Here is a 24,050-nt window from a genome sequence, read left to right on the forward strand (position 1 = left end):
TCAGTACTAGCCCACATTGGGTTTCTTTGGCATTTTTTTGCAGTGTTAGTCTGGCATTTGCCATTATCTGGCGTATATATTATATTTTATTGTGACTATTTTAAGCATTCTATTATTTTTTATGTACAGCGCACCACTACTCTTCTATTTCTCATGATATATTCATTGTTTCAATTGATTTGTATTCAGAAGTTCTGTTTTTATTAGTTATGGTATTAAGTTGAATTCATTTCCCCATTCCCAACTGACTTTGTTTGTTGGGCTGTGCACATACAAATTAAATGAATGGTCTCTCAACCCTAATATAAAATACATTTTATTAGAATATTCACTTTACGCTCACTAGAATAAAAACAAATGGATCTGAATCAATTTGGATTATTCCTTATTTCGTTACATTATTTCAGATGCTTTAAACATTAGCAAGAGGCACAAACTATCACATCATGTCATTCAAATGAAAAAAAAAAATGAATGCAAATGAATTTGTAATTTTCATTATAATTTATTTTGGAGTAATTGAAATTTGCTACTGTTGTGATTTGGAGATTTGGATACATCTGAATCTCAGAATCACACACATTTCGTCCAAATTTTGATTTGTAACTAGACGAATTGCACGTGTCTAGTCCTTAATCTTTCTGCTGATTGCACACTAAGGTTCAAAATGTCTGCTAAGGTCACAGCATCGAGTCTATGTTGATTAACACAGAATAACACATCTCATTGCACTTTGTGTGAATGAGAACCATTGTCTGCTTCAACCTAATGAATTTGTCTGTTCTTACCCGCCATTGTCTTGTAAGTTCTTGTAAATATAAACTCTGTGTGTGGGTCTTCGGGGTGATTTTGAGGACCTGGTCTCTGTTGAAATAAAAAGAAAATAAGGAATCTGAGTGCTGTGAAATTACAAGGATTCATATATCCTATTTTCAAAACTGTGATGTTAAACTAGTGACCCTATTTACAACTGCTCATTCATTTCATACTAACCACCACCAAAAATGTGAATACAAAAAAGTTGTTTTGGGGTATAGTACAGTGCCCTAAATGAAATGTCCTTAGTACTGCACTGGACTGAAGCCTTAGTTCTTTTCATTCTTGGAGTGAGCTTTTGGGAGCTGAACACACACGTCAATGTTGTTGGGGGTCTGTCTATAAACAGGTAGAGTTAGGTTTACTGAAGCCACATTAGTGAGATGAATTCTGATTCTTATTGGGTACTTTTAAATGCATTTTGCACTTTATCAAAGAAGTCAAATAGTGTTCTCCTATACCCCAATCACAGTTGTAAGTAAATAGAAGCCGTAATTATTTACTCCAGGGGCGTGGTCAAGATGGCGACCTAAGAGGACGTGCTTAACAGGAGCCCCGCACCTGGAGGCTATAATTATCTGATTTTCGGGGATATTACACACGGATACGCTGCCCAAATAGCGCTCGCTGAGATCGGGAATGAGAAGGGGCAACACCGGATCATACCGTAAGCACATTCAGGCTCTGAAATCCCCACCGCTGCCCCAGGGTCCACGTGTACTGAGTGCAACCAACATGGCATCCCAAACTGAGCAGTCGGACCCATCCACTCTCAGGACTGAGCAATTTAATGCCCTAATGAAGGCTATTACGGGCTGTCAAACCTCGCTAATGGTGAAAATTGAGCAAATACAGATGGAGATGGGCCTGGTCAGGAGAGACATGGACAAGTTCCGTGACAGACTCTCGGAGGCAGAGAGAAGAGTCAGGGACATCGAAGACATGGTCCAAGAACATGACTCATCCCTCCGCACTCTGCAACTTAAAATGAAAGCCATCGAGTCCCATGCGGAGGACCAAGAGAACAGAAACCAGAGGAATAACCTCTGCCTGGTGGGCCTCCCCGAGGGAGTTGAGGGCTGTGACCCGGTGGCCCACACGGAACAGCTCCTCCACGCGCTATTCCCACAGACGCCATTCTCCCCTCACTTTGCAGTGAAGAGAGCACACCGGATGCCATCAGTCAGGGGTCCGCCTGGGGCACCGCCGAGAACATTTATATTCCGATTACTCAATTTCAGAGACCGGGATCTGATACTCAGAGAAGCAAGGAAGCTGGAGGAACTATGCCATGACAACGCCAAACTCATGATATTCCCGGATTATTCAGTTGAAACCCAGAGGCAGCGGAGAACCTTCGACTATATCAAGGCCCAGCTCTGCACCAAAGGGATAAAGTACAACATGCTCTTCTCAGCCTGCCTTAAAGTGGTATATGGTGAATCCACAAGATTTTTCACATCCCCTGAGGAGGCATCTCGCTGGCTAGAATCCCTCCCCTGGGACCGCTGAATATCCTTCATTTGATGTCCTCATCTCCTCTCCAGTGTCCAGCTCACTCACTGCCCTCAAGTGAGGGCCCCCTCACTTGAATACCCCCTATGATGCTTTCCACCCCCCTATGGCCAAAGAGGAGATGATTCCCCTGTGACCATGGAGCCAGGCTGATCACCGTACTGAGGTAATAAGTCTGGGACACGTGGGGGGGGGGGTAGGATTCCAAGATTGCAGCAAGGGCGCAAAGCACGGGGTCTGACCGTGCCATTGTATGCCAGAACAGGGCTTACTAGACACTATGGAGGTAGAGACTGATCACCCCCTGCATCCCCCCCTGGACAGTCCTACCCATATTTGCTTGGCAACATGTGAGCGGGGTTGATTCAGAGTACAATGTCCTTGCTGCTATGGGACCTTTGAAGCTGTATGTTGCCCCCCTAGCCTGATCCTGTCATTTGACCTGGGCCTGGTGAGGCCACCCAATGTCCATGGGGTGGACCAATGTGGAGGGCTGGACTGGAGACAGAGGGGGACCTTTACCCTCCCTCGTTTATGTTTTTTCTCCTTTTTTCGTCCCGTCAAGGGGACCAGGTTTGCCTTGTTCAAATGCAACTGCTAAGTTTCAGTACAGTTACTATAGCTATTCCTGCAACTAAGCTTGAACCCTTAGATGATTCTAAGTGTCAGGTGCTAGTCACCTCCAATAGTTATATTCTCCTTAATGTGATTTATGAACATATTGCCTCCAGTGAGAGAAAAGTAGACTGCGGAGTGTCCTACTCCTGCCATCGGGAACTGTGTCCTTGGTGTGCCCTTTGTTACGCACTGCCCCCACAGGAGCACTTCCTAAAACATAGATACTTGAGAGTTCTGTTGGGTTAGGTTTTGGGTACTCAAGCACCCTGAGATATGTTTATCAGGGTGCAGGGTGGGTTGGGATGGGTGTTTTGTTCGCTGAATTTTCTTTTCTTTTTGTTGTTTATGTTCTGCTGTTTTTATGGTTTTAGACAGCCCTTTCACAGTGTCTACAATGTGCCAATGACCACATACTGTACTATGCCAACTTATTCTACGTATCGACAGTCACCTGAGGCTGACCTAGGGTCAGGGGGTGTACGGACCCCCTTGGGTCCTAGGAACAGAGACTTCCCCGCCACTTATCTAGTCCCCATTGAAATAGGGCTCCGCTAAAGGTCCTATCTTGGAACGTGAGGGGTATGAATAATAAAATGAAATGCTCCTTGCTATTTGCATTCCTGAAGAAATATAATCCCCAAATTTGTATACTCCAAGAAACACACCTGGCCGGTGGGAGAACCATGAGCCTCAAACGACCCTGGATGAATCACCATTATCATGCCACCCACTTGGGTTATGCCCGAGGGGTTAGCATTCTAATCCATAAGTCTCTTGGATTTGAACTGCTAGCGGTTAAACTTGACCCGGAGGGGCACTATGTGCTGATACATGCCATCACAGACACAATAGAAACGGTGATTGTAGGGGTATACCTGCCACCTCCTGCTACCTCTCCCTCCTCCGATCGATTGCTGCATTATTGACACAGTTTCCTACAGATAATATAATGGTAGGAGATTTTAATATCTCCCCAAATCCCTCCCTGGATAGGCTCTCCTCAGAACCTAATACGGACTCGATTCTATCTAGATGGGCGCAGGTGTATGGACTGGTGGACATATGGCAGTGAAAGCACCCTTCAGAACGCATGTATACTTGTCACTCTCTATCCCATGATACACTATCTCATATTGATCTTATATATGGTAGTGTCAGCATGCTCCCTAAAATTCAAGATATCAGGATGCTTCCCTGGGGTATCTCCGACCACTCCCCCTTGCTCTGCTCTGCTCTATATATATATATATATATATATATATATATATAATCTGGCACCTATCCAGGTTTTGGATTACCAACCCTACGTTAGAGATGGAAATAGCCAAACTGCTCTCACAGTATTGGTTAATAAACAAAGGTACTACATCACCAGGGAATGATTGGGAGGCCTTTAAGGCCTACATATCCTCTATAGCCAGGGAATGTAGGAACGATCAGCTTGTATTGGAGGAGGTGGAGGAAAAGGCCCAGGCTCCTGAGTCCCATTTCGCCCAGACGGCTAACCCTATTACAGGTCAGGATATGAGGGTGGTATACAGAGAGGTGATGTTGCTCCAAGTGGCAAAGATAAATAAACATTAACTGGTTCAAACACAGCGTATATTTGAACAGGGAGACAAGACAGTCAGGATGTTGGCATGGATCTCTAAGGAGCGGTCCCCAGTCTCCACTATTCCCCGACTCAAAAGAGAGGATGGAGCCCTGGTGTCCGATCCAGTGGCAGTCAATCCCTGCTTTGTAGAGTATTACTCCAAACTGTATTCCTCCTGTGTGCACTGCACTGATGAGAGCTTTCTGACTTCTTAGATGACGTGACATTCCCGACTCTTACACCCTCTGCAAGGGAAACACTGGACGCCCCGATCACAACGGAAGAGGTTCAAATAGCGCTTGGCTCGCTGCAAGCGGGTAAGACCCCGGGTTTGGATGGGTTCCCACCAGAATTCTACAAAGAGTATGCAGAGGAATTAGTACCTAGACTACATAACATGATCACGAAAACACTGAGGGAGGGGGCTCTCCCCCCATCAATGGCCCAAACTATTATAGTAGTAATTCCTAAACTGGGGAAGGACCCTCAACTGTGCTCGTCCTACCGGCCTATATCCCTTCTAAATTTGGAGGCTAAAGTATTAACCAAGATTCTTGCCAAGCACCTAAACAAATTGATACTTACCTTAATCCATGAAGATCAATCAGGTTTCATGCCCGGTAAGGGAACTGATATAAATCTTCAGAGGTTGTATGTGGTTTTGGCCTCTGGGAATGGAGACGCCCAGTCTGCGGTAGTGGCCTCCCTGGATGCAGATAAAGCTTTTGACTTGGTCGGGTGCCGATATCTATGGGAGGTCCTCCGCAGGTTTGGATTTGGTCCTGTCTTCATTTCCTGGGTCGAGGCCGTGTACAAGACTCCAACGGCCAGGGGCCGTATGGATACTGTTCTCTTCCCACCTTTCCCCCTGGCTAGAGGAACGAGACAGGGGTGCCCCCTCTCCCCGGGACTCTTTGCATTGGCAATAGAACCAATGGCAGTCCTCTTGCGGTCCATTCATGAGATACAAGGCGTCACAATAGGCCCACTGCATGAAAAGGTATCACATTACGCAGATGATACCCTTTTGTATCTTAAAGACGACGGAATTTCTTTACAGAATACACTGTCAGTCATCGATAGATTTGGAAAGTACTTGGGAGTGTGCATAAATTGGGGAAAGTCCATATTATTTCCACTCCATCCCGACAATAATTTCCGACCCTCAGATGCACAACTAGAGAGGGTTTCCCAATTCAGATACTTGGGTGAGGAGATCCATCGGGATCTAAGCCAATTTATTAATCTGAACCTGAACCCAGTGGTATTCCAACTGTCTCCCTCTCACACCAGTGGGATGAGTCAATCTTATCAAGATGACAGTGCTGCCAAAGTTTACATACCTTTTCAGGCAGACCACTGTGGTCATACCTGTTTTCTTTTTTAACAGACTAGATAGTATAGTATAATTACTACTTTCGTATGGAGGGGAGCGGTACCTAGGATAGCAAAGACAACCCTACAGCTTCCACATGAACTCATATTTGAAATTGTTGTCCTAAGTGATCAATCGGAATTCTTGTTTAATTGTTCCTTAAAATAAAATCTGATAGCTTGCTATTGTAACAACTCCTATTTTGTGCTCAGTTTCTTTTCTCCAGTTAGAATTTATTTTACATAAAGGGGGTATTGTTTTTTATATATACTCTGCAACTATCAGTCTGCATTTACCTAACAAATCTTTCAGTATTTGCAACACATAAAATTCACTTTCTTTGCTAGGAACAATATTTTGATGCATATCCAGAATTTGGAAGAACCACGTGTTATCTTATAGACAAATTATTTTACTGTGCATTGCTTTCAAAGAAAATCAAACTGATTTGATGGGCAGTGTTTGTGTCAGGCATTAGGTGATCCTATTGGATGCCTAGTGCTGGGAGGAGCAGAGAGGAGATGCACAGCGGAAGCTGGTCCAGGAGAGGACACCGGAGCAGCTTTTCCTGATCCCGCCGTGCTCAAGGACTGGGCTGAAAGATGGCTGCATCAGCTCAGACCACTACTCTCGCTGCCAACATCCAGGGTAAGGGCAGCGGGTGGTGGTGATGGGGGGGTAGGTGTCAGTTGGGCTAGTGCCGCTCCACCGGTGTCACGTGGGCGAAATTGTTTGCCGCCCCCTAAAAAAAAAAACACCAGCCGCCACTACCTGAGAGCCAGCGGCATCTGCCCCTTCCCCAGTTGGGTGCTCCAGTGAGTTCTGGAGGAACATAGCAGGGATTGGTGACTGGCAGTCGTTGGTCTCTACTGCAAGCACACCAAGAGCTGTGTGATGAATGGTAATGTGATCACTTAGTTCTCGGTCTTAGAGCCAGTGTAGGGTGCCTGCAGCATCACACTGATGCTGCAGCATGGAGGTGAGTATGTATGTTTAACATTTTGCATTTTGCACTTTTTGCTGTGTTCTTTTGAGAATTACATTGTCTTGGTGTCCCAGAATAATAATTTTGCAGTTGAGGTAAGAGAAAGGGTTTGGATCTCAACACCAAATGTGCTCAACATTTCTTGCATAACCTAAAGTGATTCTTGCATAGGGTAACTGGCAGTGCTTAGCCACATTTAAAGCCCCCCCAATTTTTTTAACCCCCTCTTACTGGGTGGTTTGTTGTGCACATTTTAGATACTCACCCACCCAGAGGATCTAGCGTTGTCCCACTGACATCCTCTTGTCTTCTGCCAAGCCTCGGTCCCACACCACCAGGTTGTTTGTGACATCATCGAGAGGCCAGGTGCCCCTTACGATGACACTCTGCTAGGCACACCTCCCTCCTCCCTTGTGAATGAAGGGCTGTACATATCCCAGGAGCCACAGCAAGCACTTTGCATGTAATTCGCTTAGGTGAGTGACATACATGGAGGGTTGAGGCTGCACATTTTTCTTTAAAAAGAGTTTAAAAAAAACTTTATTCAAGTAAAGGAAGAGAGGAGGGGTGGATTGGAGGGAATTTTTTCAGAAGGTGAATTTATTATTATTATTATTATGTTATTTTTAAATAACAAGCATATCATACTTACCTTCACTGTGCAGTTGGTAAAGCACAGAGTGGCCCCGATCCTTCTCTCCTGGGGTCCTTCAGTGGCGCTGGTAGCTCCTCCTCTTCTCAAGTGCCCGTCAGAGAAGCGCTCTCCCGAATCCTGCTTCTGCATCTATTGACACAGAAAGCATGACTCGGTCCCGCCCCCGGTACCCACATCATTGGATTTGATTGACAGCAGCTGGAGCCAATGGCTGTGTTGCTATCAATCTATCCAATCAGGACAAGAGACACCAGCTAGAACTGGTGTGCTAGTCCCTGAGCAGAAAAAGACTGGGTTTAGGCAAGTAAAATGGGGGCACTGGGGGGCATGAGAGAAGGTTTTTCACCTTAATGCATATAATATTTACAACCCTTTTAACTGTACTTGTTCTGTAATGTTGAAAACATATCCAAGCCAAGGAATGTGCCAAGATGGTATCTTCACTATCAGCATTGTGTCCTTGGGTGCCTTTTAGGCCAGGTTCACTTGACGTAATATGTTTAGTAGGGTATTAACCACAGTAAACCAAATGCTGCCCATTATGTGTAATGATTAAAATACTTCTTCGGGCAGGAAGTTATCAATGCATGACATATACTGATATCATAAAAGTGATATGCAGTTCTTATTGTTTTCTATGGGTTACAACCTTACAGAACTGTCTCAGTCTATTTAGTAGGAAACTGTATATCAAATATTTTATCTTTTGAACTGAATAAAATATTATTCTGTCTATTGACAGCATTACAAATATATTGTTTATAACTATTTAAAGTACATCTCTATACAAAACTTATTTTAAATGAACACAGGGAAAGGTTATAACCTACTGTATGTCAGGCATCTAAAGTTGTCTGTTTCCCACCTGGGTTTATTTGCCATCTATATTTGTCATGGTGTCAATTTCGAGGGACAGAAGGTAATCGGTAGGTCAAAAAAAAAATCCATGTATAACTAAATACATTTCATAGTGTGTACCAAACCGAGCAAAATATGTGTCAGAAATGAATAAGAGATTATATCTAACATTATGAAAGTGATTGTGCTTATCAATTTACTGACTTATTCATAGTTTACTAAAGATCATTAAGTAATATTTAATAACATAAAACTAAAGCATAAAAAAGTATATGTAAACTCATTAACTAAAATCTTATATAAGCTTTAACTTGTTAATAGCATTACATGCTACAAGGGGGCTGCAGAAGATCATTAAAATGCATGGCAATTGTTTATAATGCACACAAATTTAAACTATAAAATATGACTTTTGAAGGAAACTGGAATAAAAGTCAGATAGGCCAAAATTGTATAGTCACATGAATGTTTATCTCAGAGCTGCAATTTTCTCTACCCACAAAGTTCACATACAGAGAAATTCAATGCATGGACACATTTATTACAATGAACAATAGATTTAAATTATCCTTCAACACCACCTGTGGAAAAGGAGATACTTTTTGAATTGAAACTGGTTCAGACAATATGAATGCGGTTTATGGAAAAGGCAATTACATTCCCTCATCTTTTTGCAACACAGATAATAAACTAACCAGATTTATGATTAACCCCTTGACCTCTGGAAGGTTTTACCCCCTTCATGACCAGACTATTTTTTGCTATTCAGCACTGCACTACTTTAACTAGCAATTGATTGGTCATGCAACACTGTACCCAAATTAAATTTACACCATTGTTTTTACTCAAATGGAGCTTACTTTTGGTATTTGATAACTACAGGGTTTTCAATTTCTTATTACTTATCTGGGTGACGGAGGTGCATCACTGTGGGTTACATAACAGGATAGGGCCTTTTCAGTACTAATATTTGATTCCACATACTATTATATACTGTATGTCCATACACATCTCTTATATTTGCGGTATAGGGGGTTCATTACTAAAGGAAAATCCACTTTGCACTGCAAGTGCATTTGAAAGTGCACTGAAAGTGCATTTGGTAGTAAAGTCGCTGTTGATCCGAGGGGGACATACAAAGAAAATAAAAAACAACAATTTAACTTGCGTCGTTTTTGGTCTGTCGGAATAGCATACAGACGAACGGTTTTCCTGATAGGAATTGATTCCGTCAGAAAGATTTAAAACATGTTCTATTTCTAGGTCCGTCAGAATTTTTGAAAAAAAGTCAGATGAAGCCCACACACGATTGGAATATCCGATGAAATGATTCCATTGGACCTTTTCTGACGAAAGTCCGGTCGTGTGTACGCGGAATTCGATTTAGAGCCACTGCACTTCCAAGTGCACTTTCAAGTGCACTTGCAGTGCAAAGTGGATTTTCCTTTCGTAAATATCCCCCATAGTGTCATTCGGTGTGTAGGCTATGCGAGCTGTATGGTGCTGCTGTGATTTCTCTAGTCCAGGAGCTGCGATGTGCACCGTGGCTTGGGGGTTCAGACGGGCATCCTGCTGCGCATCGACGGCCTGCCCTCGCTGTGGTGCATGCAGTTTGTGCGTTACCATCGGCGTTTCATATGAGGGAGTGCTTTTTGGCTCCAATTACAGAGCGGTGATAGCGCCTTCCCTATAATTACTCGCCTTCCTTATAATTACTTGTCTGCGGGACATTGGCAGTTAACCGCGGTCATAGCTGAGTATCTATAGCTCTCTTGTTTGCCCTGAGTCTTCTGGGGATACTTTGCACTATTCTGGACTATGTTCTTGACACAGCAACATAAGGTAACATTTATGGTAGAAGTCATTCCTTCTCCTTTCTCCTGGCACATTTTCCTTGGGGTTTAGTCTTCCCTCATATATTTACTTTAGTCCCCCATTGTTGGGGTACACTATGTCACCCTGTTATATAATTTTTTTTTTTTTTTTTTTTTCACAATTATATAATTTTTATCCTGCTTTTTATTTAGGTACTGGCTCACTAACATCACATCACCTTTATCTTTTAATACCTTTGATCACTTTGTAGGACAAGCACAGGGATAATTCCTATATCAGTAATCTAATACAATCCCTTTACATATAAATGCACATGTTTATATTTGTTTACAGATTTTTTTGGTGATGAACAATGCATCACCATTGATTGTCTAGTGGGGATCACCTTCCCAGGTACATCTTTCCTCTCATGATTTCCCGCTGTTGTGCTGGATTCTCTCTATAAGTATCATGGAGTCAAGGAGAAGTGATTTAGGTGTAATTCATTATTTTATACAATAAATAAATGTATACTTTTGGGCGAATTTTGAAAAAGACTATAAAACGTTAAATCACGTTTTCAAATCATGAATATACAAGGCATTATAATATCCAAAAGGAATCATATTGAAGATAAGATTACTGTGTCTATGTTTTGCCTGTATTCTTTATATAATGAAATAAGTGTGTTTTATAATCTACAGTGGCAAAAATAATTATTTGATTCCCTGCAGATTTTGTAAGTGTGCCCACTTACAAAGTAATGAAGGGTCTATAATTGTTATGATAGGTGTATTTTAAATTATAGAGACAGAATATCAACCAAAATCCAGAAAAAAACACGATACAAATGTTATAAATTGAGTTGCAGTTCAGTGTGTAAAATAAGTATTTTATCCCCCACCAACCAACAATAATTCTGGCTCCCACAGACTAGCTACAATATGTGCTCATGTGGTACACAGATTTGTCCTGTCAATTTAAGAAGGTGCTCTTAACAACAAATCATTATGTGTATAAGAGACACGAGTCCGCAGAATCTTTTTCTTCCATTCAAACCTCACCATCATGGGCAAGACCAAAAAGCTGTGAAAGGACTTCAGGGACAAGATTGTAGACTTTCAGGGGCATGGCTAGCTGTGGCCCGAGATGGGCGCTTGACTCCACAGCTCATTCCTTAGTTCACCAGGGCTATATGCTGTTTGGGGATGTTCAGCCTTTAATTCAGATGTGTGCAGGGCTAGCCCTGTCCTGTATTCCAAAAGGCAGTGATGATTTTTCTCACCCTTTCAATGTTGATCAGGTTGAATTTCTAGTGTGGCTTTTGGAGGATGATTCTGCATACTTTTTTGAGCACTATTCAGCTTGTTCCCAACAGGTGCAAGTAGAGTGCGTTAACTCAGTACAGTCCCTTATCAGACAGGCAGCATGTGAACCGCATTTTGTTCAACCAGTACTCCAAGCATGGTCTGATATAATACACTCAGCCTCAGTCATCTCACAACAATCCATTACTGCTACCAGACACCTGCCTGGCCAAAAATCTTTCCCCCCATCACAGACAGCAACCTCAGTCTCAGCCCAATATACTCTACTTCCAACCAAATATCAATAACCTGTTTCTACACGCTGCACCTATCCTGCCTTTGATCCACCTGCCTCTTCTTGGCTGCCTACAACAACCCCACAAAAACTTCCTCTAGCCACTGTTCCCTCTTCCTTACTGTAGGCCAGCCCTTATCTTCAATCTGCTTCACCCTTTACTTACAGCCCTGCAGTCACCTACAGAACTTCAGTGGCTAAACCGAAGAAAAAAACTGAAGTTCTTTATGACCCATAGGATCCTGCCTTTGTCTGCTGCCCAGCTTAATGTGCCTTTGTCCGCTGCCCAGCCTAATGTGTCTCTGCCCGCTGTCCTGCCTGATGTGCCTCTGTCCGCTGCCCAGCCTGATGTGCCTCTGTCCGTTGCCCAGCCTAATGTGTCCCTGTCCTCTGCCCAGCCTAATGTGTCCCTGTCCACTACCCAGCCTGATGTGCCCCTGTCCACTGCCCAGCTTGATGTGCCTGTGCCTGCTGCCCAGCTTGATGTGCCCGCTGCCCAGCTTGCTGGGCCACTACCTGCTGTCCAGCTTGATGTGACTGTACTTGCTGCCCAGCTTGATATGCCCTCTGCCCAGCTTGATGTGCCTGCTGCCCAGCTTGATGTGTCCGCTGCCCAGCTTAAGGTGCTCTCTGCCCAGCTCAATGTGTCTATGCCCGCTGCCCAGCTCAATGTGTTTGTGCCTGCTGTCCAGCTTGATGTACCTGTGCCAATTTGATGTGGCGCTACCGGCTTTCCAGCTTGATGTGCCCATGTCTGCTGCCCAGCTTCATGTGCCTGCTGCCCAGCTTCATGTGCCACTGCCCACGGCCTGGCTTGATGTGCCGCTGTCTGCTAGCCAGCTCGATGTGCCTCTGCCCATTGCCCGGCTTAATACAATGGTCTTTTTACATGCTCAGCTTGATATGCCTCTGCCCCCTGCCCGGCTTAATGCCATGGACTTTTTACATCTGTGGTTAGTTGGAGGGTCTAGAGGCCACTCCAATGAGGGGGAGGAACTGTTAGAAAAGGTTTCACCTGCTGGTGGCACTGTCTGATCTTTGGACCGCAGTACTGGTGTCCACCAGTGGGTGTCTCCTGGCAGTTTGGAGCTGACATTATCTCCTGTCTGGTTGTTGGATTGTTGTGCACTGTGTTGTATTGGAGGTGTTTTATATTTATATTCACTCATCTTAATAAACTATATTATTTCACTTTACATGCGTTTGGTTCCTTCTGTTTCAGTCCACGCAGTTCTGGTCACACCTGTTCATGACAGATATACTCTGCGTACAAGAGACGCATTTCTCTTCTCGTAATCCCCCTCAATGTTCCCACAAACAATTTTCTCATTATTTCTATGCCAATGCCACTAAGAAAAAAGCTGGCATAATGATTGTCGTTAAAGCCTCTCTGTTCTTCCAGCTATCGCATGTTGAAACTGACATTGACAGAAGATAGATTATTCTATCCGCATCCTTTAACAACCAACCGCTGACCCTTCTTAATATTTACGTACTCAACTCCCATCAAAGACAGTTTTACAAGGCTGTCATCGAAAAGTTCCACTCATATCGCCAATACAATCTCATTATTTATGGATATTTTAATAATATTGTTGACCACTCCCTGGATTCCTCCAATTCCACTAGAAAAAGATCCACAGCCCTCCACTCATTCCTTAAAAGAGAAGAACTACACCTATTATTCATTCTCACAAAAATCCTGCTCATGGAGTGACCTGTTCCTGACTGATAAGCACACACTTCAGTTAATTGAGGAAGCTAAGATAGGAGTGACTACGTGGTCGGACCATGCACCAATCTCCATCAAAATGTTCACTAATAACCAAATTAACACAAAAACTATCAGGAGGCTTAATACTCATTGCGAGTCCCCAATATCAGAAACAGGTCACATTTAAAATGTATAATTTCTAATAGCCGGTGTAATAGATTGTGTTCCTCCGTCCTACACCCCGCTCCTGGCAATCTACTGAGCAGGGTGTAGGACAAAGGAACGCAATCTATTACACCGGCTTGTGTCTCATGGGGCAAGGAGTGGGTGAGATTACTGAAAGTTTATCGCACACCCTGGGTCCGCCGTGACCGATTCCGATTGCTTCACCAATGTTTGGTTTGCTGTGACAAGATTTTTGTTTGGCGCTGTTTGCTATTTGGCACATGTGAGTGTAATATTTGAAGTGCTGTTTTAAATAAAGTGTGTGAGACGGTGTTACACTATTAGAGCATTTCTTTATTTTCACATGTGGGGCAAACTGATTTATGGCATCTAGGACAGTGTGTCACGCATAAAGGATGTCTTTCAAGTGCATTTGGCATTGTATCCAGGAGTGGATGAATGCGCATTAAGCCAAACACGAGAGTAGGAGGCAAATCTATTTGGTGAGTGTGCTTGAATAAGGGGAGTGGAGGCATGAGGACAGCGGTGTGGTGAAAGATTATCTAATTGAATTAATTTATGTTGGACTTTACACCAATCATTGGACTATTCTTTTGAGAGATTTGAATTTCATGGACATTTATAATATTGACACTTAGGGTATTATTTACGAAAGGCAAATCTACTTTTCACTGTAAGTGTAATTGAAATTGCACTGAAAGTGCAGTTGGAAGTGCAGTCGCTCTAAATCTAAGGGGTAGATCTGAAATGAGGGGAAGCTCTGCTGATTTTATCATCCAATCATATGCAAGCTAAAATTATGTTTTTTTATTTTCCTTGCATGTCCCCCTCGGATCTACAGCGACTTTACTTCCAAGTGTACTTTCAGTGCACTTGCAGTGCAAAGTGGATTTTCCTTTAGTAAATAACCTCCTTAGTATACACTGGGTGATCTATTCAATTATATGTTGGCACATTTATTATATGTATTTCTTTACAATTAATTGAGGTACAATAGTGGTTACATTTGTTGCTTTATACTGCATGTATGCACTGAAAAACCTTTTCATTCTGTTTACACAGTAATTTATGCTTTATTCTATATGTAATAATTTTTTAGGGAAATTTAGAGAACTCACTACTTAGGTTAGTGCATGTTTACAAACCTTTTCTCACAACTACCCTTGATCTTGCACTCCAAAAACCAAGGCAGGAGCTCAGTGGGCACCTACGGGGAAATTTTGACTTTTATTTAAAAAGACTTTGCCTTACCTGATACTCCCAACATAATAAACCCGGCACCTTTCTTGCAATTTAAACGCCAGCTTACTAGCTCCAAAATCCCCTATCTCACAAGTGCCACGGGCCAGCGAATAATAACCCCTAAGGACATTGCAAACTAATTTGGCTCCTTCTACTCCACATTGTATAATTTAACCCAGTCTTACACTGTCACCCCTCCTACCAGTGAAGACTTACAACACTTCCTGCAACCACTACATCTCCTGACAAATTGCAACACATCACCCAAAGCCTACAATAATTAATGCTTCCTGGGTTGGCCACATAGCCCTGACAAAGATGTACCTGCTACCCCACATCTTATACACATTCCGAACTCTCCCGCTGCCTATCTTATAGGTACAACTGGCCAAGCTACAAGTCACCCTGGTATCCTTCATCTGGAATGGCAAACGATCCAGGCTCAAATGCTATATCCTGTGCACCCCTTCAAAATCTGCCAGAATGGGTGCCCCAGATGTTGGCGCATACTCTAAAGCTACAATTCTTGATCAATCCAAGGCCTGGTGGAATCCCACTCAAGTGCCTGTCTGGCTGCAAATTGAGAGAGCAGCCCTCTCAACTAATCCCAAGATATTCCTGAGTGCCCTACTTCTACAGCCACAACCTTCTCGCTCGTTCCTGGACACTTTCAACGCAATAAGAACCTGGAAGTCCTTAATCCAACAAACTCAAGGCATACCATGGGAACTTCTTTCACACCTGCTCCTTTCCTCCCTAGAGCTCTTGATCCTGCAGGTCCCCCTCACTCCTTGGACCAAAGCAGGTATTAACACCATTGGAAACTTGTTCACCACTAATCATCTGTGCTCCTTATAACACCTATGTCAGCAATATCAATGGAACCATAGAAGTGTTTACATGTATCTTCAGATACATTCAGCTCTCTCCAATACACAATGGACCAATCAGCTTTATTTTGGGACTTGGCATTGCATCCATCTACAAACTACTGGTAAACCCAACGTCATCGATCAAAAACTCTTCAATGCAATATTGGGAGCGAATAACCCACCTTACTTTCACCACCTCACAATGGTATTGAGCTCTGGCCTCCACTCTAAAAGCTTCCCACTGTATTACCCATTGGGAATCGATGCAAAAAACTTCCATAATTGGTACTTTACTCCTGCTAAACTGGCACCAATATATCCCACTGCATCATCTGACTCCTGGACAAAAATTGTGGAAACACTGGGGCTCTTCTCCATATTTGGTGGCAATGCTCCAACCTATCCAATATCTCGGCAGATGTTGCCCTTCTGGTTACCTCCATAACTAATGCTCTGTTTAGCCCTACTCCCCTGATGGTTCTACTAGGCATGGCATCTTCCTTATGGCCTCCCTGCTTTCAAACCATTGTAACTCCCAATTTTATAGCAGCATGGTTAGAAGATGGAAATTTCCCCACCCACCTACAATAGCAGAAGTTAATACCATCCTAAACACACACTGCCATCTTGAATATATGTTCGCTAAAGCACACTTTCTAATGGAAAAATTTCTAACTTGAACAACTGGCTTACTGACTCCAGGGGCCCTGGCCCTTTGTCCTAATCCTACCACGCTTACACAATCATATCTCCCCGAACAATCACAACCACAGGGGAACTCCAACCCAATCCATGCTCTTAGAGTCATCTTGGGATAACTCTCCTTCTGTTTCACGCTTTACAATCAACATTTGTGAAAATCACAGTACCGACAACCTTCACTGTCTTTTCTATACTTAGTTGCGCATAGTTTATATTTACCACTCTACTTGTATTGATATGTTCTGTTTTAGGATAAATTTTTGCCTACAACTCCACTTGTTGATTTCCTAATGGTGAAACTCCAGTGTTCTTTGCTTTTTCTTCATGTGATTTGTACATGCATAAATACCTTAATAATACATTATGAAAAAAAAAAAGATTGTAGACCTGCACAAGGCTGGAATGGGCTACAAGACCATCCGCAAGAAGCTTGGTGCGAAGGAGACAATGGTTGGAGTGATTATTGGCAAATGGAAAAAACATAAAAAAAAACATCAATCGCACCAAGCACCAGGTATAAGCGCTCAGTCACTGACAATCTTTGTTCCACCACACAATAAACATGGCAATAACTTGCATATAAGTGTAAACATACATATGTCAGCCTCTGGGGGGTGAATCTTCTCACAGCAGAACATGCTCCCTCAAAGAAATTCCAGCATCTGGGCAGGACTGAAGAAACACATGAGGATCATATGGGTCTATATCCATGTTGAACGGGCACCCTACACATAGGTGAAGCACGGGGTTTTTGAGCACAATGAGGTGCAGTGAATTTATTTGGATCAACTATTGACAGAATTGCACAGATTGAGAAATGTATGAATGGCAGACATTGTATTTGAAGTTTAATATATTTTCCTGCTTGCATGAACATTTACTGGCAGCACTAGTGAATAATGCAAACTTCACTGTCAGCACTGGGAGTATAGTATTACGGCAATTCCTTACCTACTCTTTACGTACTCTTTGTACTTTATTTATATTACTAGCAATGTGAATTGCATTTCCAGTAAAACACATAGCACTATAGTGCACTCATTCATAAGTACTGGTTGGAGCACATTTCTGTGTATAATGATTTCTTTATTTTGTAACAAATTTAAAAAACCCAATAAAAACATTTGTGAAACAAAACAAGGAACATCTAATATTATGTTTGAGGGCTTGTTTACACCACAATCCCTGCATTCACTGTGCCTTTCTGCATCTGCATTTACATGTGTTTTCAACGCATTTGCATACATTTGTAGTGCCTTTTCAAAGCATTTGTTTTTAATATTTTTGTATTTATTTAAGATGCATTTTCATGCGTTTGCGTTTGCAGTGGATTTAGGTGTGGGAAAAATGCAGCATGGTATACTTTTTTAAACATATGAAAGAACTGCAATGTTACATTCTAGGCTCATTGAAATAGATTCATGCTGTACAGAATTTATATTGAGTTTAAAAATGCACCCATCTGCATCTGGTGTAGTCCTTAATGATCATAAAATTTTTTCGTTTTTTTTTAACAGATGGCCTAAGTGTAAGAATATAGCACATAGGCCTCCTTTATTAACTACGGTACTTGCCGACCGCACTATAGCCAAATGATGGCTACAGTGTGGTCCTCCAGTTCAGCATTCCTGTGATCACGCTGCTAGGAGCGGGCGGCACATTCTCTGTTTGTAGTGTCCACGGACACTGCTGAATACAGATTGAGGTAAAGAGCCAATCAGCGGCTCTTTAACACATGGTCATAGCTGATCATAATGTCAACAGAAGCCAGTTACCGGCTCTCTTCACCACTCCTTCTCAAGCTGTCAGCATGAGGAGAGGAGATAAGAGATGATAATCGGCTTCTGCCAATGTGTGTCCACCAGTGCTGCCAATCTGTGCCCACCATTACTGTCAATTAGTGCCCCTACCACTGCTGCCAATCAGTGCCCACCAGTGTCTCCTCATCATTGCCACCTATCAGTGCCGCCTACCAGTGCCCAGTGTCGCCTACCAGTGCCCATCAGTGCTGCCTATCAGTGCTGCCTGTCAGTGCCCATTAGTGCCAACTATCAGTGCCCATTAGTACTGCCTATCAGTGCCCATCAGTGCCTCTTCATCAGTGCTCACCAGAGCCACCTCATAAGAGGCTATCAGTGCAGCCCCACCAGTGCACAAAATTACCTGTTTACAAAATTTTATAACAAACTATGAAAACATTTCTTTTTTTTCAACATTTTCAGGCTTTATTCATTTATTTAGAAAACAATTAAAAACACAGCAGTAATTAAATACCACCAGCAGATAGCTCTATTTGTGTGAAAAAAATGTAAAAACAATTTAGTTTGGGTACAGTGTTGCATTACTGCGCAATTGCCATTTAATGTGCGACAGCACCGAAAGCTGAAAATTGGCCTGGTGAGGAAGGGGGTGAAAGTGCCCTGTGGGCAAGTGGTTAATGTTGTCTTTGTGAACTGTATTTGAGTTCATGACGCTGCAATTTTTGTTATTGCCCCTAATGTACCATTAACATCTAAAAGGAGAACATGTACACATAACACATCTCTCTTTATGGTGTCATAAAGGAAATAAATATTTTGCTAATATGCATGCAAAGTATTTACAGATCACTTTAGAGACTACCATAAAAACATTTTTGGATTATGGTAGTGTCTTTATAAAAGGCTTGTTAAATACTTGTGAAATAGCCCTGTTAGTGCCCTATTACTTATTAATACATAAAATGACACGTCTGCATATAATCTTAACATATTCTGTTATGGTGTGTTCACAAGAAGTTATGAAAAAATGGCTTACTAGATGAAAAAAAGATGCCAACGTTTATATTTTGACTCATCAATAGTTTATGAGAGATCATATGATACATCTTAGCCCTTGTACACACGGTCGGAGAATCCGTCGGAATGTGTCCTATCGGACCGTGTCGTCGGATAATCCGACTGTGTGTGGTATGCATCGGACTGATTCCGTCGGACCCAATTTTCCAACATGTTGGAAATATTTCCCAACCAACTGGGCCGGTCGGACATACTCCGATCATGTGTAGAGAATTTTGATCAGACCAAGTGCCACGCATGCTCAGATCAAATTCCTACATCAAAGCTATTGGCTACTAGCCTGAATGTAGTCCCATCGTAACGAAATTACGTCATCACGTTCTGAAAGATCAGATTTTTCGCCAACTTTGTCCGACCGTGTGTATGCAACAGTTTCGGACAAGATCCGACGGACAAAATCCGACGGATTTGGTTGTGGAAATCTCAGAGCGTGTATACAGGGGCTAAGTCAAGATACTAAAATTCCTATTAGAAGTTACAATTTTACAAGTGAACCAAATGACAGCAATGCAGCCCTGAGTAAAATTCACAAAACCTTGATTTGTACAAAGCATATATTTGGCACCCAGGAGTAATTTTCTTTTAAACCCTCCAACTAAAAAAATTATTTAAAGCAATAAATCTCAATACTATACTCAGAACATGTATGTCACAGTCCTGTATGCTGTCCTTTATGCTTTAGATCCCTTTCACACTGGGGTGTCGGGTCCATTAGCGGTAAAGTGCTGCTCATTTTAGTTGTGCTTTACCGCTGTTATAGTGGTGCTTTTTTGGCTGCTATCAGGGTGCATTTAACCCTGCTAGCGGCCAAGAAAAGGGTTAATAGCGCTTGTTTTGCGGTGCTGCTGAAATGCTTTGCAGGTGCTTCAGCAGCAGTGCCCATTTATTTCAATGGGCAGGGGCAGTGTGGGAGCAGTGTATACAGCGCTCCCGCACCGCCCCAAAGATGCTGCTTGAAGGACTTTTTTTCCTGTCCTGCAAGCGCACCGCCCGAGTGCTTTCACACTGGGGTGGCTTGAGAGGCACATTTAAGGTACTCTACAGGCGCTATGTTTAGTGCTAAAATGCCTGAAAAGCGCCTCAGTGTGAAAGGGGTCTTAATCACTGCCACAAGTGGGAGTGTAACAGACATGTACAAACTTTAGCACACGCATTTTAAAATCTATTCCTTTACATATGCTTTTCTATACAAAGCCTACCCTAAAGAAGTACTTCAGGAATAATGTACTTAAAGTGCAGTGGTCAGGAGTATGGTATATGCAGTCTAGCATACGGAGTGCAGTAGTCAGGAGCATGAAATGTAAAACATGGTGGGGAAATTTTTTTCAAAACTGGAACAGCTGTGCATGGCAACTGATCATCTTCTATCTTCAGCTTGTTCAGATAAGCTTTAAAGATGGAGGCTGATTTGTTACTATGCACAGCTGCTCTAGATCCTGGCTGGCTCCAAATTTTGTTAAAAAAAATATCTATAGTGGAGAGGTTAGGATTGAATAATGCACTTTACAGGTTATAACCAAAATGTGAATTCTGCTCCAAGTACAAATCCCCACTCAAGCTTCTACTTCTAGTATCTCCACTGTACAGATCTCCCCTAACTTCCCTAAATATCTCCTCCTAGCCCAACTCCACTTTGGTCAACAGCATGCACTTTCTACTGAGAAAAATATTTATTGGAATATCAACCTATGGAATGCGAGGCAGAATATTATATTATTATTAGTTACAAAATAGTAAACTCAAGGCCTGCCTTTCTCAATCTATTTCAGTCACAGCACCCTATAGAAGTAAGCCAAATCTCAAGACAACCCAGTCTAAAATGTAAAAAATGTAACTGTATATCTTACCAATGGAAAGCGAAAGCCTGGGAAAAGGCACATAACTGTCTTTATGAAATTAACATCACATCAGAGTCCTCCCTACACATCAGAGACCCCCTCTATACATGACAGCCCCCCATCACATGAGAGTCACCCTATACATCAGATACTCCTTCTACTCACATCAGAGTCCCTCCATTATATCAGTGTGCCGCCATCACCACCATGCCCATATTACTTCAGAGTTCCCCATCACAGAGCTCCACTTCCCCCAGTAACTCATTTCCCACTTTGCAGAGCCCCCTAGTCACACAGCCCCCCATCACAGTGCCCCCTAATCACACAATACCATCTTCACATCAGAACCCTAACTTTTAGCTCCAGCGGGGGGACAGGAGGTGGAGGAGGTCTGGAGGAAACAGACTTATTTCTTCTCCTGAATGCTGGGGAGGCCCTGCATGCCACCTGCCCTGGATCAGAGTCATGACTGCCATGGTGTAGGTGAGCCAGTCACAAGTCCTGGCCCTAGACTGTCACTGGTTGCTATGGTGGTGTCAGCCAGCCGCCTGCACTATGGCAGCTCATGATGCTGATCAGGGGGCAAACTGGGTTCTGTGCTTGTGGCACCCCAGGGGAACACTGCTCTAGTCTAATAATTGTTTTTAAAACAAAGTGCAGCACCTCAATGCAGCAAAAAATGAATATACATTTTAAGTGAGTGTCACATAAATCACAATGTACCATAGCATTAACAATGTGATTAAATAAAAATGAAAATAATCCAATAGAAGTATGTGAATAAACAAAGTGAATAAAAGTTCTATTAAAGTCCAACATGAAATGTTTGGTTCTTCTAGCTTTATTTTCATTTTAATTCTATCTACTGTTATTTTGAAATGTAATTTACATTAAATGTTAATTATATAGTCTATATTATTGTTTTCGAATGATATAGCTATTTTTCATAGTTTTCCCATATTTTATATCAGTGCCTTACTGTCTAATTGTATTGTATATCCTTACATATTTATGCTCAATATCCTTTATCACTACCATACCAGTCGATAGTGTTTACTGATCATAATAATTTATGTGTTGTTTGCAGCCCTGAGGAAGGAGGACCTCTGAAATGTGTTGGATTGAAATCGGTGCTCAATACATGCTTTTGGGACCTTCCTTCTTGCAAATACGGCCCTACTAGAGCAGTATAAATGTAACGAGTGTTGCAATCCCATCCCCCTCCACTTTATAAAGTATTCAAATATAAATATAAATAAATAAATTATGGTTGAAATACACTTTAATATAACTTTGCTATGCAGCCTACTGCTTAATAAACATCCACTGGTGGATAAAAGAGGCAGCAACACGAAAGTCAGACTTTTTTTTTATGGAATTACTGATTAGTAGGGATGAGTAAAATAAATTTTTTTATTTCCCTAACATATGTGTGGAGATCAGGTGACTTTAGATACATTTGGCAGTTTTGGCGAATTGCATTGCGCTTAATGAGAAAGACAAAATTAGACTTGGTGTATGTTGGTATTTAAGGGTGAAATTGACTTTAAATAGGTGAGGGTTGCATAAGCTGTTTTGTAAAAAGGAAAAAACACAATAAGCTGTTTTAACCATGTTAAACCTGTTCTTGTGCTAAAAAATTACCCCTTGTTAATATTTTTTATACAAAAAAACTAAAAAAACAAACACAGCATAAAAAGGTAAATTAAAAAATAGAAAATTCTTTTGAAATTATTTTGTGCATTAGGCAGCCCACTCAATTAGAAGTGGCATAACACATTAATGCATATGTGCTAGCATAAGATAATGAATGAACCCTCAATAACGTGAATTATCTTCTGTTCTGATGAACTCTCAAGACTTTTACATATTTATCAATGTATGCAAATAATACCTCTTTTATGAAATCTATTTTAAGTCAGGCTTATACTTAGTTAAGAATCCCTTCTATCAACTAAACATGGATTTTCCAAAAATGTAATCTGCTTTGAGTAATTTGTAGTATTGCTTGTGGTTAATTCCTTTCAATATCTAGTCTATAAATCAGCCTCTCTCAACATTTTTAACACAATGGAATTCTTTAAAATAACTTTCTGGTTTCAAGGAACCCACACTAATAATCACTATGTCTACAGCTCACGATACCTTAGTATTAGGGTCATATTGTGGCTAATGCTCTTTACATTTGAGGTCATTGGCAGGAATCCCCCATCATTGTTGCCAATGGTTATTTACCCGGGAGGAAAAAAATGCTTTTTGGTTAAGGAACCCATAGCAACCTTTGGAGGAAGCCCAGGGCTCCATGGAGCCCTGGTTGTAGAGGGCTGCTATAGATGAATGCTTACAATTATAAATACTTTTAATACTTTATAATGTAATGTATGTCATTTTTAGTGAAAATATGATAAATGTTTCTGTACTCACCCATAATATGTGACCTTTTTTGAGATGACTGATTGTGGATACAGAAAGAATACTAGCAGGAAAATTGTCCAAGTTTGGGACTTCATCGTTTATTCTCAGGCTGTATCTTGTAGAGTGTGGTGGATGATCCTGCTGAATCTATGAGTTATGTGCACATTTATTCTGGTATAAGATGCAATAAAGATAATGTTATCTTCACTATCTCCCCTTACCAATTAGTTTTACAAGCCATGAAGATCCTTATGACAGCTTTTTATATACATTACCTATCCTTTTTACCTTTGTATAACATAGCATTAAACACTTTGTAAATATTATAAATGTAACATTTCCTTTGGAACGGATAATATGATCATTAGAACAAATTATTTGTACTGACTATTCCTATAAATTCTATGAAAA

The 24,050-nt window shown here is 41.8% G+C and overlaps 1 protein-coding gene across 1 annotated transcript in view; it reads right to left on the bottom strand.

The window, feature by feature from the left end:
- The window catches only part of LOC143924257 (carboxypeptidase O-like), a 71,201-nt gene extending 47,394 nt beyond the window's left edge, over positions 1-23,807 (bottom strand). Inside the window, exons 1-2 of the mRNA XM_077448464.1 lie at positions 23,649-23,807; positions 789-864 (exon numbers count right to left, since the gene is read on the bottom strand). Of these exons, the coding sequence (XP_077304590.1) occupies positions 789-864; positions 23,649-23,734 (162 nt within the window). The 5' untranslated portion in view covers positions 23,735-23,807. The remainder of the gene's footprint in view (positions 1-788; positions 865-23,648) is intronic.
- Positions 23,808-24,050: the final 243 nt, after the last annotated feature.

This window comes from Lithobates pipiens, unplaced genomic scaffold, assembly GCF_037356315.1.
Source record: "Lithobates pipiens isolate NorthernLeopardFrog02 unplaced genomic scaffold, aLitPip1_a1.2 Scaffold_22, whole genome shotgun sequence".
Taxonomy (NCBI): Eukaryota; Metazoa; Chordata; class Amphibia; order Anura; family Ranidae; genus Lithobates; species Lithobates pipiens.